Below are 18539 nucleotides of genomic sequence, written 5' to 3'. Positions count from 1 at the left end.
GTTTGGCCAGGAACTACTGCACCGGTTTCCTGTTTGGCCAGGAACTACCGCGCTAATAACAAAAAGGAAACTCACGCTGATTTTAAGAGATTGTATGATTTGAAGATCGAAAAACAACAGAAAAAGAAAACACAGCTCACGGTAACTAAAGCTCCACTGGCTAAGAGAAACGATCCACAGATCGTATAAAACAATTAAAAGAACGCTTTTTGAAACGCTTCCGTCTTCCGGTGAAAACGAATGGAATTCTGGGTAACAGAGGATATAAACGAACTGCCTGCAGTGACGGTAATGACCAGCAGAGGCTGCTAAAAATCGTTATTTGTGGACCTGCACTGTATAACTTTAAGATTGAAAGCAAAAATTATTTGTCCATTCCTAGGTAAAAGCCATTGTATAAAAAGGTAACCGGAACCCTCGCCCCCAAAAAACACTCGCCCCCATTTTCTTCACAGACCGCTCACCCCCCCGAGGTTCTTGTATTTTTGTAGGCTATTTGTTTTTTGGTCTTATATGACCCTTTGTGATCTAAATTCCAGGCCAACACGTTGACACCAAGTGAGCGCAGGCAGCGGGCGTCGGTGAGGATGTCTAAGTACCTCCAGTCCTGGCAGACCATCAACCCCTTCGCTGACCTCAGCAACCCTGATGCCAAACCCTCCAAGCCCTCTGCCACCCCCTCTGATGAGCAGCTGCCACAGGTGTGTGTGTGTGTGTGTGTGTGTGTGTGTGTGTGTGTGTGTGTGTGTGTGTGTGTGTGTGTGTGTGTGTGTGTGTGTGTGTGTGTGTGTGTGTGTGTGTGTGTGTGTGTGTGTGTGTGTGTGTGTGTGTGTGTGTGTGTGTGTGTCTACATGTCATGTGTATGTCTCAAATATACAGTATAAAGACATCTAATCTTGCTGTATCATATGCACAAGCAGTAGACCAATAAAACCAATTCTGTTCCTTTTGCATGCAATTTATATACGCACCTTTGTGTGTGTGTGTGTGTGTGTGTGTGTGTGTGTGTGTGTGTGTGTGTGTGTGTGTGTGTGTGTGTGTGTGTGTGTGCGTGTGCGTGTGTATATGTGTATGCATACATGTGCGTACATGTGTGTTTGCAGGAAAGATCCCCTACTCAGAACAGCCCCAACTCGTAAGATTATTTTGAATTCTCATTCTTTAACTTTTCATTCTTTGATGAAAGCTTAGCAATTTAATGTTTGGTCAGAATGGCTTATTATTATTATCTCTAACCACAACACAACTTTACAAAGCTTTTATACGCAAAATACATACAATAAAAATAATAATAATGACACTGGCCAGGTTTAGGTTTGCACAAGGATTGAAGTGAATTGTTGAGGGTTGTTGTTCTGTGTTGTATAGATTGGTGGTGGACGATAGAGTCAGGCGTTCACTGGACACCCTTGAAGCTGAGAGGTAAAGTGCTAACATCATACTATAATGTGAATACAGACATACTGTAAGTACGATTTTAAAACAAAAGATAAACGCACTGTCCACAATAGTCTCGAAAATCTGAAATTCACTTGAGAACATGTACCTAGAATGCTGTAGAAATGTGTGAGCACCGTTCACTTGCATTACACTATAATACTGTAGGTACAAAAATATAATTAGATTACATTAGATTCCACTTTACTGATCCCAGAGGGGAAATTCAATTCAAGCATTACAATAGACCGGAAATACAAAGGTGAAAAAGCGCATACAAACAAAAAGTACAGTCCTATATGATAGTGATTTAGTTATCAAAAAACAACAACTCAAATAACTCAACTGTACCCACTGAGCATTTTTCGGGCTATTAGACGTTTAAAAAACGTCTAAGGTCTAGGCTAAAACCGGGTTATAATTGGTCTAAAAGTGAAATTTTTTTCAACGTCTATTCTTAGCCAAGACGTTGATTAGCTGTTTTTTAAGCGTCTATATATAGACCGTCTATATCATAGCCGTTGAAATGACGTCTATAATATAGACGGTCTAAATATAGACGCTTAAAAAACAGCTAATCAACGTCTAGGCTGAGAATAGACGTTGAAAAAACTTTCACTTTTAGACCAAATATAACCTAGTTTTAGACGGAGGTCTAATAGACGACTATGGCTCACTGGGTAAGTACATGTAGGATGTATTCGTATACCCAGCATTCCTTTTCTTTTTAAGTTCTGAAATCTCCTGTTGATTGCAGCTGATTGCCATCACCTGTTAATTTAACTCAAGAGTGTGTATCAGTAACCAAAAGGACCTTTACACTTGTACACTCTCAGAGTTACAAATGGATATTAAATACTTTCGGATTTAGAATCTAAATACGTTTAGATAACCTTACGACTCAGAGTCCATTTGGTTACATTTGTATGCTCTTATTGTCACCACTGAAGTGTTTTCGTATTTAGATTCTAATGTTGTTTTTTCCTACTTTTTCTTTATTTTTCTCTCATTCAGCAAAGAAGAGCATAGAGCTCAGAAACTCAACTGGCTGACTCTGCTATTCAATGACATGTCATTAGAGAAACAGGTACATTTATTTCCTGGGGTGAAAGTCCATCATTGAACTATGGTCCATAGTATGAATGGACCATAGTTCACTCTGTGAACACTGTATGGACTCCATACATCACAGCAGCAAACGTTTTAGCTCGGGACCCAAATAGAAAAATGTAATGTCTCCCTGTGACCTAAACTAGTGACAATAGCCGATCTACAAGCTCACGAAGCGTTGTAAGCTTGTAGATTTTCACTACTTCTTAAAAGTGTTGTTTTTTTATTTATGGAATTATTTTTAATTTTTATAACTAAATGTAGGAAACGAAAAATAAAATGATATTTATTCAAGACCCATCAAAATGGGTCCGCGACCCAAGAATGGGTCCCGATGCTTGCTGACACCAATCAAACATCGGTCAATATGTAATATGTAATCATAATTTGAATTATTAAGTAGATACAAATTAAGCGTTAATATTTATGTCCATGCATGCTTGTCTTTGTTACAGTTTCGTCTGTCAGAGGTGACTGGTCTCCACCAGTCAATGAGTTGCTTGTCTCTGATCTTCGTAACTCTCTTCACTGTCCAGATGCTCGTCTCTTACAAGTGAGTATTATGTCTGCAAACTACTTATAGCTGTTATTGTACGGCGGGGGTTCTCAAACTGTTTCATGTCAAGGACCCCCAAATTGATTTGCCGCGGAACCCCATCTGAACCCCATCTGAACATATTTTGTGCCAGTGTTTGTGTATATACAGTAGGTTTCATGTGATTAAACTGATTGTAATGCTAATAATTTTTTTTAGCATTACCCCCCCCCCCCTGCGGACCTGACCCCTCATTTAGAACCACAGTTGTACGGCATGCGCATACACACACACACACACACACACACACACACACACACACACACACACACACACACACACACACACACACACACACACACACACACACACACACACACACTGAGGCCCTTGCTAGCTCGTCCACCTGCTCATTCACTTGTTCCCTAAGTAAATTATTTAGCCAGCACTTATTTACCAGTTCAACAGCTTCACTGCATCAATCATTCATTTGATTAATCATTAAACCTCTAATTCAGTGCACCTGCTGTTGAGTCTTTCTTTCTTTCTTTCTTTTTTTCTTTTTTTCTTTCTTTTTTCTCATTTAAAGGTAGGGTAAGTGATTTTTTGTTCGGTAAAATTAGTGTTAAATAACTCTATCTGATAGTAGTCATTGCTATAGAGTGTAGGTTCAGTATCTCCAGCTCTTCAATAAACAGAAAATGCATTTTCAGGTCGGGATACCAATTTTATCCAATCAGGAGAGAGAACACACACAGGATAAAGGATAAACAAGTAGAATCGGAAGTGATGACGCAAAGAAATGAACAGAAAGAAATTTGAACAGAATATGGTGCTTTAACCTTTTAACAAACAACTTTTTGTTTTAACCAAAACATATCACAGTCAGTCAGTCAGTCAGTCAGTCAGTCAGTCAGTCAGTCGGTCAGTCAGTCAGCAATCTGGGAACCCAGAACCAAATAAGAATGAAAAACAGCGCCCTCTGCTGTTTGTACTATCTTAATCTGTTCTTGAGAGATTAGTCAGTCAGTAGACTGAGAGAACGAGCCCAATCGATGGTCTTTAAGGGCGGATCCAAACTCAGCCGCACGGATTCGTGCGGGGCTTCCTATTGCTTCACCAATCTATGTCCCCGCCTCCCCTCCCCTCCCCCCCCCGGCCTGTGCACGGAGCACGCTGACGTCACCAAATTTAGAGCGACGCCCCTCTGCACTCTGATTGGTTAGGAGATAACAAGGTCCTAAGACCATCGTTCCTGCATGGCTCCCCCAGGCTTTTTTTCTTTTGTAACAAAAAAAAAAAGCATGGGTTTCCGAGGCTAGTCAGTCAGTGACTCACTCACTCCCTGACTCACTAACACATTTATTCACTTTATCACTCCCTGTTTTCTCACTCTCCCACTAATTCAGATGAGCAATAAAAGTTCTCCTTCCCCTCCTAGGAACCTTGAAATGGCCGTGTCCTACGGCGTGACCTTCCCCGTGCTGGTGCTGCTTCTGTCTGTGGTCTTCACTGGAAAGCTGGAGGTGAAACCACACGCTACAGTCGTTTTAATATGATTTGTTTAGTACTGTACCTATGATGTCAATGTATTACTGTTATCATTGGTTATATATAATTATAATCATGAGTACGATTATCATGATTATTATTTAATATGACATATATAACCTATTTTCTCCATATTCTAACCTTTTGTGTTTTTTTCGTAAGTTAATGCCCTACTCTGGATTATACTACCCACAAAAGAGAAAAATAGCAGATCCGTTTTGAGCTTGTAGATCTGCTACTGTACTTTTGCTATTTTTTCATTTGAATCCTGAAAAGTAACAGTTTTGGACATATGAGGTTTCCACCCGACAGAGATGTTATATTTTTATATATTGTGTGTTTCAGAGGTGGCAGTCTAAAATACCGCTGAGCATGCAGTGGGTCACGGGGCTGTCGAGAGGTGTCTCCACCAGGGCGGCGCTACGGCTCCTGGTGGTCAGCGTCTGTCTGCTCATGACCATGCTCATGGCCATCCTCAACTTTGTGAGTGGGAGTCTTATTTTCTCCTCGGCGTTCCCCTTTCCATGCCATTATTTTTATATTCAAAGATTTGCACATGTGAGCTTGTATATCTCCTATTTTTGAATAGCCAAAGAAATCTTAATGGATTAACCATCTCTGTGTCTATTCATCCATCCATCTATATTGCTGTGTCTCTTTCTTTATCTCTCTCTTTCTTCTTTCTTCTTGTTTCAGTTCTTCATCCCGGGAAACGGCTGTGCTAATGTTTCCCACAACAAAACGGAGCTGGAGGCTATGAAGCTCTACACAGTACCTGTGAGTACTGTGACCCTCCAACCATGATCAAACCTCCATATCTAATGAGATAACGTGTGTTTTGGTGAAGTATCTACGTTCCCACCAGTCAGTCAGTTTAGAAAAAATCTGATTAGGTTCTAATCTGGCCTTGAATCCCTTTAACCCATTGAGACCTGAAGCCGATTCTACATGTCTACTAAATCCCAACAGTTTTCTGAAAAACGTATGTGTCTATATCAGTGGTGCTCAATCTTTTTCATGTCAAGGACCCCCAAAATTGTATTTGGCTGCGGACCCCCATCAAAATATTTTGTTCCAGGGGACCCCCAGAAGCAAAGATGTGAGTTAAAAATGTTCGCTTTAAAAATATATATATTCAAGGATTTGCACACATTTTGATTTTTCAAAAATAGCAGATCTACAAGCTCGTAGCGCGGCACTGATCACTGACACAGATCCAGGTCTTAATGGGTTAAAAGTGCCTTACTATACTAAGATAAGATTAGTTGGCTATATCATTAATGCTTTATATCGATTTTATGTATTTTTCAAGATTTTCTTTAGGGCTTTTCTGCCTTTATTTATAGGTATAGTGAAGATGGACAGGAAACAGGGAGAGAGAGATGGGGAGAGACATGCAGTAAAGATCGTCGGGAACGGGACTCGAACCCGCGATGCGCTGTCAGGCTACATTGGAGCCGCTTTATATCATTTTGTGTAGCTGGATTCTTTTTATAGCGACAATCCGTTGCTAATATTTGTCGTTCTCTCCTCTCCCCTCCATTTCCACCCTTTCTCTTCTCTTCTCTTCTCTTCTCTTCTCTTCTCTACCTCTTCTCTTCTCTTCTCTACCTCTCCTCTTGCAGTACTACATATACTGCTGTCTGCTGGCCATGCTGGGTGTGCTGGTGTTTGTGAGGACGTGCATGTCCCTCAAGGCGTTGCTGCTGACCCTGGCCGTGGTGGTCTACCTGGCTCTGTTCCTCTACGTTTACGCCCAGAGGTCCAGCTGCCTCGTCGACCTGCTCTACAACACCTCCAAGTGAGACTCACCTACAGTGTCAGGGTTGTTGTAGCAGACATCCCACCCTGGAAAAATCCAGGTCGGGGGATGATCTACAAGCTCATTTATCTAGAGAGACAGACAAACAGACAGGCAGACACAGAGAGAGCGAGAGCAGCTACAAGCATAATAAATAGGTTTTAAGTAAGTGGTTAATCTGGGCTTCATATAATATTATTTAAACACTGCTGCTAGCTTGTCATGGCTTGATTTTACTCACCTCAACGTGCCTTTTACAGTCATTAGACCACCTTGGGCAATTGAAAACTCGGGGCAAATGTATCGTTATTTTGACTTACTTTAATCTTTTATGACGATGATGATGATACTGTGACTATTGACACAAGATACAATAGTTATATCGTAGTTTGAGTACCTATGACTCCAGTGTGCACTGTTAAATGTTGTGTTATATGTTGTTTTGATACAGTATTGCTACATGTTTTATGTTTTTATGCTTACTGCAGCACAAACTGTTCATCTTGGGACACTCGAACTTGAATAAACTTGAATCTTGAACTTGAGCAGGAGATGGAGAAAGTTATCCTACCTAATCCTACCTAATTACACCTCACTTTCCACATCATTCACTGTCTAGTGTCTTACTTCAGTGTGTCTACACTACTATACAGTCATTACTCTGTCTGTCATTCCCCGCCGGGGTGTTCAGTTTCATGTGTTTTGTCTGTCACTCGGAGGGCAGATTGTAAAACCTTCATCAGAAGTATCATGTTTTATTCAGGGCAGTGTGTGTGGGGTGGGGTGGGGGTGGGGGGTGGGGGGTTGTCTGCCTGTGGATACAGTGATTGACACAAAGATACCAGACAGTGACACTGAAGAGTCGTGTGAGGGTGTGACACTTTGCTTACGGCAGGGTATCAGCGCTAGTGAAACAAAATGCCTAGAAGTCTCTGTGTGTGTGTGTGTGTGTGTGTGTGTGTGTGTGTGTGTGTGTGTGTGTGTGTGTGTGTGTGTGTGTGTGTGTGTGTGTGTGTGTGTGTGTGTGTGTGTGTGTGTGTGTGTGTGTGTTGTATGTCAAATCTGTGATGATGTCATGAACCTGGAGTGTATCGAGGCCGGGCTGTTTTGTAACCAAAGTGTGTGTGTGTGTGTGCTTCAGGCCTGGTGTGTTAAAGGAGCCTACGATCATGGCCGGGGTTTGGCTTTTCGTCTTCTATTTCACGTGCCTCATATTGATCAGACAGGTAAGAAGCCTGTGTTTTTCACGTACGCGTGTGTGTGTGTGTGTGTGCAGAGGCTGTGCACGCGATGCGTATACAGTTGTGCATTGTGTGCGCATTTTCTGAGCTGGATGTAATTTTGTCATAGTTCCCATTTGTTTCTGTCTCTTGGTTTCTCTCTCTCTCTTCGTCTCCCTCCTTTTCCCCACGTAAGCTGGACTCATAAGGATTTTTAAATTCTTAAACTATTTTGAAATCTGGTAGAATCACACACTTTACTTTACTTTACTTTACTTTACAAGTAAGACGCGCTGTTACGTCCCAGATGGTGGTCCAGGAGGAAGGGACGGTAACATATACCCAAATTATATAATTGAGACAGACAGAGGTTGAGGTTAACTGAAAAGTTGTTTATTAACAAACTAAATGGACAAAAAGTAAATGAATGCCAAGTCAACAATACAGGGAGGGTCAGGTGGTGCCAAAGGAAAGAATGTAGTAAAACCAAAACTCAGTCTACACAAAATAAAGATATTACTTACTCACAAGAGAAACAAATCCTTCCTACTCTAACAAAGAACAGAAAATACAATGGGTGGCACTCACCTCTAGACTAGTGGGATTAAACACTGGAATTACCTACGTGCAATATGTACAGGGTACCCCAGAGCTAAACTGCCCCCCCCCTGTACTAAACGTTTGGCAAAAGGTCAGAAAGTCTTTATAAGACTGGAGGTGAATTAGTTAGGACAATACATGGAGCAAACAAATGAGCTGCTGGAAGCATGGTGGGGAAGAGAGAAAGATGGCCGCCGTCACAGGTGCTTTATATATGATGACGATGGAGGTGATTGGTGGAGTGATGAGGGGAAGGACCAACCGGTGGTGAGAGGCGGAGTTGAGTTGAGTGAATGGGCTGGACCTGAGAGTGAGTGACAGAGAGCAGCAGGCAGAGAGTAGCAGGGAGAAAAACACCATACACAGTCTCCCCATAAACATACAGTCTCCCCAAACCCATACGCGTAACACCTCCCACCCTAAAGACACAAACAAAATGTTTGTGGCTACAAAACACCACTCTTACAGACTGCGGGAGAGAGCGTCTGCTAAGACATTCTCGGAACCTTTCTTATGACGTATTACTAAGTTATAATTCTGTACAATAAGGGCCCAGCGCATGAGTCGCTGGTTCTGGTTATACATCCTGGATAGAAAAACCAAGGGGTTATGGTCTGTGTAAGCTACCACAGGAAGTATACTGGACCCTACATACACCTCAAAGTGTTGTAATGCAAACAGAAGTGCCAGTGTTTCCTTCTCTATGGTTGAATACCTGAGCTGGTGTTTGTTAAACTTCCTAGAGAAGTAACAAACTGGATGGTCGAGTTCCTGGTCATCTGTTTGCAACAAGACTGCACCGGCTCCAGTACCGCTCGCATCTACTTCTAACTTAAAAGGAAGAGTAAAGTTTGGAGCTGAGAGGACAGGTGCACTACATAAGAGGGCTTTTACGCTCTCAAAAGCACTCTGGCACTCACTGGTCCAGACAAAGGGCCTAGAGATACTGGTTAGGGCAGTGAGCGGAGTCACCACTGAGGAAAAATTCTTACAAAAACCACGATAGAATCCGGCCATGCCTAGAAAACGGCGCAATTCTCTTCGAGTGGTAGGCCTCAGGAAAGCAGTGATGGCAGAGACCTTGGCATCAATGGGCCTCACTTTTCCTTGGCCTACCTCTTTACCAAGGTAGAGAACTGTGCCTTTCCCAAACTCACATTTGGCTAGGTTGAGGGTTAAAGAAGCATTTGCTAAACGACTAAAAACTTCTCTCAGGGTTGACACATGTGAAGTCCAGTCTGAACTGTACACTACAATATCATCTAGATATGCCTTACAATGGGGGACATCCCCCAATACCAGATTAATGAGCCTCTGAAAGGTAGCAGGAGCATTACACATACCAAAAGGCATCACTGTATATTGGCAGAAATGATCAGGTGTCACAAAAGCAGAAACTGTGGATGCTTGATATGTCAAAGGAACCTGCCAATATCCTTTGAGCATATCAAGCTTACTCACATAAGTAGATGGACCAATCTCATCAATACAGTCATCAATCAGTGGCAGTGGATGAGCATCTTGTACCGTTACTGCATTCACCTTACGAAAATCAGTGCAAAACCTTGGGCTTCCATCTGACTTGATGTCTAACAAACATGGGGAACTCCATGGACTGGAGCTAGGCTTAGCAAATCCATGTTTTAACAAATACTCAACCTCTTTTTTCATTGTCTCCCGCTTAACAGGATTAACCCTATAGGCCCGCTGTTTGATGGGCCTAGCAGTGGTTAGTTTAAGGTCATGTCGGAGAACTGAAGTTTGAGATGGAATATCACTGAATAAACTTGGAAAATCCAAAATCAGATTCTCTATATCACTCAAGTGATCCTCTGGCAGGTGAGACAGAAAGGAAGGTAGATTCAACAACATTTCAGAATTTGCTAGTCTTGCACCCTGTGGGGTTGCGTTGCGCAACACCAGCCCATCATCATCAGGTTGAGAATCGCAGACCTTAGAATTTAATGCTACACCTAAAACTGCAGGCTCTGGAGACCTAGTTGGAACTTCATCCCCAGAGTGATACAGCTTTAGCATGTTAACATGGCACACACGGGACTGGCGCCTTCGGTCAGGGGTGCGAATGACATAGTCTGTCTCACTGATTTTTTGCTCTACCAGATAAGGACCAGAGTAGCGAACAGAGAGAGCGGAACCAGGTACTGGTAACAAAAGTAACACTTTATCTCCTGTGTTAAAGGAACGAGCAACAGCTTTCTTGTCAAAGTGTTGTTTCATGGTCACTTGAGAAGAGGCTAATGCATTTTTGGCTAAGGAACAGGCCTGCTTTAAGCGTTCTCTAAACTGATTAACATACTCAGGGACTGATTGAGAAGTTGCTTCAACATTAACCAACTGCTCCTTAAGGACTTGGAGGGGGCCCCTGACAGTATGTCCAAAAACTAGGCTAGCAGGACTGAAACCTAGTGACTCCTGAACAGTTTCACGAACTGCAAACAAAACAAGAGGAATGCTCTCATCCCAACTTGCTTTTGACTCAAGACAGTGTTTCCGCAGCATTGACTTCAGTGTCTGATGAAATCTTTCTAATGCCCCTTGTGTCTGAGGGTGATAGGCACTAGACACCCTGTGTTTAATGCCTAAAGTTTTAAGCACTTGTGCAAACAGTCTCGATTTAAAATTAGTGCCTTGATCTGTTTGCACAAACCGAGGTAGGCCAAAGGTAGAAAAGAACTTGGTTAAAGCTTTAATGACCACTTTAGCAGTAATTGTGCGCAGGGGAATGGCTTCTGGAAACCTGGTTGCAGCACACATAATGGTTAGAAGATACTGATTCCCCGACTTTGCTTTGGGTAAAGGACCCACACAGTCAACTATGACTGTCTCAAAAGGCTCTCCTATAACAGGAATAGGATGAAGAGGTGCAGGAGGAATAACTTGGTTTGGCTTACCCACCATGTTGACAAGCATGGCATGCACGACAGTACTGAGCAACATCATGTTTCAGTCTAGGCCAGAAGAAGTTCTTCAGGACCCGGTCATATGTCTTGGTTACACCAAGATGACCGGACCAGGGATGGTCATGAGCCAAGGACAGCACCTTTTGTCGATACTGTTGAGGTACCACCAGCTGGTGGCATGTGCCCCAATCCAACCCCTCTGCAGCAGGATTAGACCAGGCGCGCATTAGCATACCATCTTCAAGATAGTATGCCACCTTCTTGGCTTTTGCTTCCTCTTTGCCTAGAACAGAGGCCAAACACTTGGCAAGGGTACTGTCACCCTGTTGCTCTACCATGTACTGTGCACGGTCAACCGGCAGGTTTAAATCATGAGCATCTTGCACTCCCACACCTTCAGGTTCTACATTAACTGTGGTCTTTGTTTTTTCTACCAAGGCCTCCCCTGTGTCTGAACCTAGGAAAGACTCAGACAAATCAACGCCAAATTTCTTTCTCTGAGCTCTAGTAACTACACATGCCGGAAACACATCAGGGTACTGCTGGAACACTTCATCAGACACCGAGTCAATGGTTGGCTTGTCTATCACCTCTGGTACTGGCACTACTTTACCACCTGCAATGTCATTAGACATTATGAAGTCTACACCCCTCACAGGCAAAGCATTGCGGACAGCCACTTTGAAAAATCCACTCACCAATTCAGAGTGTACGTGGACTCTATGCAGTGGTACTGGAACAAATCCCATTTCAATACCTTGCACTATTGCGTTAGACTGGCAGGAGGAACTCTCAGACAGTGACAGTACATCAGCAAGGATAAACGATTGTGACCCACCAGTATCCCTCAATATCCTAACTGGCTTCTGGTCTTTAGGATCCCCAGTTAGAGAGACTAACCCCTTAAAAATGAAAGGTTTGAAACAATCATCTTGTGCACTTTGCTGAGGGGGAGGAGCCCCCGTGCGGGACCCTGAGATAGTCTTAATCAAACTCACAGGTTTTGTTTGCGAAGGGCCAGATGAAAAACCAGGCGATTGTTTCCTCTTTAACGTTAAACAATCAGAAATTAGATGGCCTTTTCTACGGCAATAGTAACACTCACGTTCTTCCCTTGAGGATGAAAAATCTCCTTTTGCTTTTTCAGGCTGTGAGAAACCTTGATCTGTTTTCACAGACTTAAACACAGAGGGCTTGGCTGCTTGATAAGGCCCAAACACCTGCTTATGGGTGAGGACAAACTCATCAGCATGAATGGCTGCCTGTTGCAAGTCTGACACCTTTCTCTCATTTAGATAAGTGACTATCTTTTCTGGCATTGAATTTTTAAATTCTTCCAACAGGATCAGCTCACGGAGAGAATCAAAGTCCTGTACTTTAGTGGCAACGCACCATTTGTCGAACAAAACTCCTGTCTCCCTTGCAAATTCCACATAGGACTGACCACTGGCCTTTTTGTGGTTCCTAAATTTCTGTCGGTATGCCTCAGGCACTAATTCATAAGCACGTAAAACGGCACCCTTGATTTTTTCGTACTGTAATGCCTCCTCTAATGACAGAGAGGAAACTACTTCTTGAGCTTTTCCACTCAATTTGCACTGAAGCAAAACTGGCCAAACATCGTTAGGCCACTTTAAAGATTGCGCAATGCGCTCGAAGACACTGAAATAAGAGTCAACCTCTGACTCCCGGAAGGGGGGTACCAAAGCAACATTTTTCGCTACATCAAAGGGGCGGGTTGGTACAGATTGAGAAGAAAACTGTTTAACTTTTTGCATCTCAACGTCAAGTTGCTTCAATTTAACTTCCTTCTCAGCGTCAATTTCTAACCGCCTTAATTCTAATTTGTGATCATACTCCGCCTTCGTAGCTCTTTCCTGAGCTTCCACCTGAAGGCGGGCAATACGAACTTTTATCCTAGCCTTGTCACTAGAAACACTTGATCGAGTGGACAATGTAGGCGACACAGGAACCTCAGGCTCCTCCTGGTCTCCACCTGGTGGAGCTTTTTCAGGTGACCCATGTTCGACAACACCTTCTACCTGCTCTGCAGGAGTAGGTGGAGGAACAGTCAAAATCTCTAACTCAATACGTTTCTCCAAAACTGAAATCCTAACCTCTGGCTTAAGTATTGGCTTTAAGATGGGAATATTAAAATACGCTGCCAGGGCAAGCAAATCATCTTTCAAAAATAGGTTGAACTGTTCAAACGTTGGCTGATCAAGAAACGCTTTGATGTCAATCATGATTATGTAATAACACTGTTATAAACAACTTCACAATTCACAACATCCATCTGTCGTTAGAGTCTCAATTATGTAATCAGGGTATTATATTTTGGGATCATGAGTATCCCGGACGAGCCCCCAAATGTTACGTCCCAGATGGTGGTCCAGGAGGAAGGGACGGTAACATATACCCAAATTATATAATTGAGACAGACAGAAGTTGAGGTTAACTGAAAAGTTGTTTATTAACAAACTAAATGGACAAAAAGTAAATGAATGCCAAGTCAACAATACAGGGAGGGTCAGGTGGTGCCAAAGGAAAGAATGTAGTAAAACCAAAACTCAGTCTACACAAAATAAAGATATTACTTACTCACAAGAGAAACAAATCCTTCCTACTCTAACAAAGAACAGAAAATACAATGGGTGGCACTCACCTCTAGACTAGTGGGATTAAACACTGGAATTACCTACGTGCAATATGTACAGGGTACCCCAGAGCTAAACTGCCCCCCCCCTGTACTAAACGTTTGGCAAAAGGTCAGAAAGTCTTTATAAGACTGGAGGTGAATTAGTTAGGACAATACATGGAGCAAACAAATGAGCTGCTGGAAGCATGGTGGGGAAGAGAGAAAGATGGCCGCCGTCACAGGTGCTTTATATATGATGACGATGGAGGTGATTGGTGGAGTGATGAGGGGAAGGACCAACCGGTGGTGAGAGGCGGAGTTGAGTTGAGTGAATGGGCTGGACCTGAGAGTGAGTGACAGAGAGCAGCAGGCAGAGAGTAGCAGGGAGAAAAACACCATACACAGTCTCCCCATAAACATACAGTCTCCCCAAACCCATACGCGTAACACGCGCGAACGATGGAAGCGAACGCAGATTGACTGTGGCTGCTATATTTCAACCACACTGTAGTAGTGCACTCTGCCGCACTCTGCCGGCTGTATACAGGCAGTGCAGCTGCTGGCATTTCAGCACGGAGTTTCGAGTCACATGGTAGCGCGAGCCAATGAGAGCGTGAACACACACGGACAGACCATAAATAAGGGACAGACACACACAACCCAAGCACGGTGATATAGTAAGTTCCATAATTGCGATCCCCATTAGCACTTGCCTAAGCATGGCTATTCTTCCTGGGGTCCGTCACACCCAAATAACACACTACAGGATCATTTTAAGATTCTCTCGTCAGATTATCTTGCACACATGCACACACTACACGATTTTAAACAATGAGGCATCACACACTACACTACAGGATTCTATTCAGATTCTCGTGGTTGCCCGAACGCAACACCTCTCTCTCGCTCTGTCTGTCTGTCTGTCTCTCTCTCCCTGTCTCTCTCTCTCTCTCCCTCTCTCTCTCTCTCTCCCTCTCTCGCTCTCTCTCTCTCTCTCTCTCTCTCTCTCTCTCTCTCTCTCTCTCTCTCTCTCTCTCTCTCTCTCTCTCTCTCTCTCTCTCTCTCTCAATGTTGGTAAAGGTAGAGCTTTGCAGTCATAGACTCAAACAACACATCAAGTCCTGTCTCTCTCTCCCCCTATCCCCAGGACGAGCTGGGTTGTCGGGTGGAGTTCCTGTTAGAGTGCTGTTTCCAGACGGAACGAGAGGGCATAGAGACCATGGAGAACGTCAACAAGCTGCTCCTCCAGAACGTTCTGCCGCTCCACGTCGCCTCCTTCTTCATGAACGTCAAGAACATACACAACCAGGTAGAGGTCATACGCAACCAGGTAGAGGTCAAACACAACCAGGTAGAGGTCAAATACAACCAGGTAGAGGTCAAAAACTTCCAAATAAATTGGTGTAAATGCAGTTGAAATCAAGTATTCATAGGTACACATATCAGTTAGAGGCCAAAGCAACATGCAACCAGCTTGGAAAAAAGGTTGATTTAACCGCTTATAATGCTTTAAGGAATGTATTTATCTTTCACAGTTTATTGCCATTTAATAACTATTTTCTAGTGTAACAATATCCTTTTGTTTTATTATCAAATACAATACAACATATCCTATAGTCAGTAGGGCAACAGATAAGGGACAACTTCAAATATTTACATACTAGTTCATATCTAGACAGCAGTTGCTTTATATAATTCTATGGCAATGCCTTGAAATGGGAAGTTCTGAAAAGGTGGCTGTACAGGTATCAGAGTGGAATTGCACAGTATAATGACATCACGAGTGGAGGAAGTTGTTAGTTACTCTACTGCCTGTACTTACAGTGCTTACTGGCACAATACTGTCATCACAGCCTTTTGTATGTGTGGGAAATGTGGGGGCAGGTTAGTTTAGCTGCTGAAATACTGATAACATGTGAATTGTTTATGAGAATGTCCAATTATTACATACGTACTGTATTTTAATTTCCAGCATTGAATATTATCTCTTGCCCTGTCTTTAAAGATGCAACAATACTCGCAGTTGTCAAGCACAAGAAAGACATTCTCTGTCCTGAAACATGTGTAATATTCACTGTTGTGTAATATCTCCTGCTGTCAAACCTGTAAACGTTTTCCGTTCTCCACCCTTTCCAGGACCTGTACAGCGAGTCCTGTGACTGTGTGTGTGTGATGTTTGCCTCTGTGCCCCAGTATAAGGACTTCTACAGCGAGAGTAGTGCCAACAATGCTGGCCTGGAATGTCTGCGTCTCCTCAATGAGATCATAGCAGACTTTGACGAGGTACCGTCCACTGCTGCCAGATTTTGCGAGAGAAATAACGCAACCAGTGCAACCAAGACTATATAGGCCACATGAGCACTGTAAACCTATATACACTGGCTATTTGAAAATAGACGATCTACAAGGTCACCTTGTAGAATCGCTATTTTCAAAATAATCTGGGGGGGGGGGGTATTTTTTATATTTTTAAATGTGTTGTTAAACATTTTAACAACACAAATCTGGTACAGGGGTCCCTGGCACAATACATATTAATTTGGGGGGTCCATGGCATGAAAATGCTTGAGAACCACTGGTTTAAACAACATTAGGAAACAAGCCCAAATAAGCAGCTACTGTATACAGCCCAAATAAGCAGCTATACACTTTAGAAACAAGCCCGAAGAAACGCAGCCCGCAACTAACTACCGATATACCGATATATATTACAAGCAACTTTAAAGAAAAGTAAGCCCAGAGTTGCTTATAATAAGCGGACCTGGCAACACTGGTAACATCTCTCCCTCACTGGGGGGATCCATGCCTTTTTGATACCTCCATTGTGGTCATTCATTCATTTTTATCACTGATGGGGATATGTTTTATTCCTTCCCCTGGTCAGACTGAATGCATTTCCTTTTGGGAATGTAAGACTGTCTGATATGTTTGATATTTATGTTTGATAATATCACAATTTAACAGTTACATTAACCCTGGCGTCCCTAATTTGGGTAATCTGTCAAAATGTGTAAATATTTATCAAATATTGACCAACTTGAAAACAGTGAAAATAACAAATCTAAAAGGTCACTACGCATCTATGCATTGTGAGCTTGTAGATAGGCTACGGTATTTTTGCTGTGTCATACATAAGCATAGGGCTTTAGTGGTTAAATAAATGTATCCCCCTTTGTTTTTGTTGTTGATTGTTCGTTTTATCGAACCCCTGTTCAGACGATGTCAGGTATGTTGTAGACAGATGCCAGTTACGTTGTTTAGATAACTGCTCTAACTCCTTGATCACCCACCCTGTAGTTGTTTAACTTCTTTTCATTGCCCCCTAGTGGCTAACAGGTGCAATGAAAATCAGGTTAACTGTTGCTCTGTCCATCTTTCATCCCCCCGGGTCTCTCTAAGTATTCCTGTCTCTCCCTTACAGCTTCTCTCCAAGCCCAAGTTCAGCTCAGTTGAGAAAATCAAGACCATTGGCAGTACGTACATGGCTGCTGCAGGACTGACCAGCACTCCTCCAGGAGAAGAGAGAAAGGTCGGTTTCCTTCCGGCCGCCTCATCATCAATGTCAGAATCACTTTGTTGTCAAGTATGTGGTTCATACAAGAAGACAACCCAATAAACAAAAAAGCAGTTACTGACAAGATACATGCCGGTCCCACATGAGTGCAATATAACATGGCAGAAAATACATTGAGAATTAAATTACCCATATAGAAAGCAGACGAGTAAGTTATTGAGAAATGTATGTGTAATAGCAAGGTAGATGATCTAGTGAGTTCCAGAGTGTGCAGTGCACTGAGAACACAGGTACAATCCCTAAGTCATTATCTTCTCTCCCGACAGAAAGAGGCCATTGCAACTATAACACACGATTTGAACCTGACCAATTACCGTATTACCGACCAAACATATCTACCACTCAAACAAGAGGGAACCGGCGGTACGGAGATGTTAAGTTTACGAGCTTCAGGCAGGGCTACATGTCCACCAGTAGGTGGCCTATGCCCTATACCTGACACCAGGTCAAATTTCTCAATGGAAGAGTAGGGAGACCCATCCCCAACCACTGCAGATTGTATTATGCTATTGTACCATACAGAATGGTTAAAAGTATGCTTTATTCATTTAAATGAGTCCTAGATTGCAGCTTTAACAGAGTCCATGAAAAGAATACTGCATTGGTAATATTGAAAGGTGAACATCTGCTCTTTGGCTATAATGTTTACTTTAGAGCTAGACTACACTAGTGCTTATTTTGCTCCCTGCACAACGTTACTGAACCATGTTCTCTATCTCCCCCTACAGGAATGTGAGACATCCTACAGTCATGTGCGCTGCATGGTGGAGTTTGCCTTTGCACTGATGGGCAAACTGGAGCTCATTAATACTCACTCCTTCAACAGCTTCAAACTCAGGATCGGTGAGTTTGGATCAATACTGCAATAGTAATATTACTCCTACAAATGCTGCTGATGTTACAAACAAAACAACTAAAACAGTTATTTGAATAAATGCTAGTATCTACATGGGTATTGTCCATTGTTGTAGGAATAAACCACGGGCCAGTGATTGCGGGGGTGATCGGAGCCCATAAACCTCAATATGACATCTGGGGGAATGCTGTCAATGTGGCGAGCAGGATGGACAGCACTGGAGTACTGGACAAGATACAGGTAAGAGCATAGAGACAGATGGAATAATTGTCAGAGGTGTCACATCACCCTCTCCT

The 18539-nt window shown here is 42.8% G+C and overlaps 1 protein-coding gene across 3 annotated transcripts in view; it reads left to right on the top strand.

The window, feature by feature from the left end:
- The window catches only part of LOC308102380 (adenylate cyclase type 2), a 39150-nt gene that overhangs the window by 17596 nt on the left and 3015 nt on the right, over positions 1–18539 (top strand). For all 3 annotated transcript variants that reach the window (XM_080452065.1, XM_080452066.1, XM_080452067.1), the window contains 15 exons: positions 540–701; positions 1104–1135; positions 1369–1422; positions 2452–2524; positions 3003–3100; positions 4524–4608; positions 4979–5116; positions 5330–5410; positions 6259–6434; positions 7576–7660; positions 14961–15122; positions 15950–16096; positions 17235–17342; positions 18116–18230; positions 18359–18483. In XM_080452065.1, the coding sequence (XP_080308191.1) occupies positions 540–701; positions 1104–1135; positions 1369–1422; positions 2452–2524; positions 3003–3100; positions 4524–4608; positions 4979–5116; positions 5330–5410; positions 6259–6434; positions 7576–7660; positions 14961–15122; positions 15950–16096; positions 17235–17342; positions 18116–18230; positions 18359–18483 (1641 nt within the window). The remainder of the gene's footprint in view (positions 1–539; positions 702–1103; positions 1136–1368; positions 1423–2451; positions 2525–3002; positions 3101–4523; positions 4609–4978; positions 5117–5329; positions 5411–6258; positions 6435–7575; positions 7661–14960; positions 15123–15949; positions 16097–17234; positions 17343–18115; positions 18231–18358; positions 18484–18539) is intronic.

The sequence above is a fragment of the Gymnoscopelus braueri genome (genome assembly GCF_963280865.1).
Source record: "Gymnoscopelus braueri genome assembly, chromosome: 15".
In the NCBI taxonomy this organism is placed as follows: domain Eukaryota; kingdom Metazoa; phylum Chordata; class Actinopteri; order Myctophiformes; family Myctophidae; genus Gymnoscopelus; species Gymnoscopelus braueri.
Note: the sequence above shows the minus strand (reverse complement) of the source record. Positions and strands in the feature narration are given on the sequence as shown.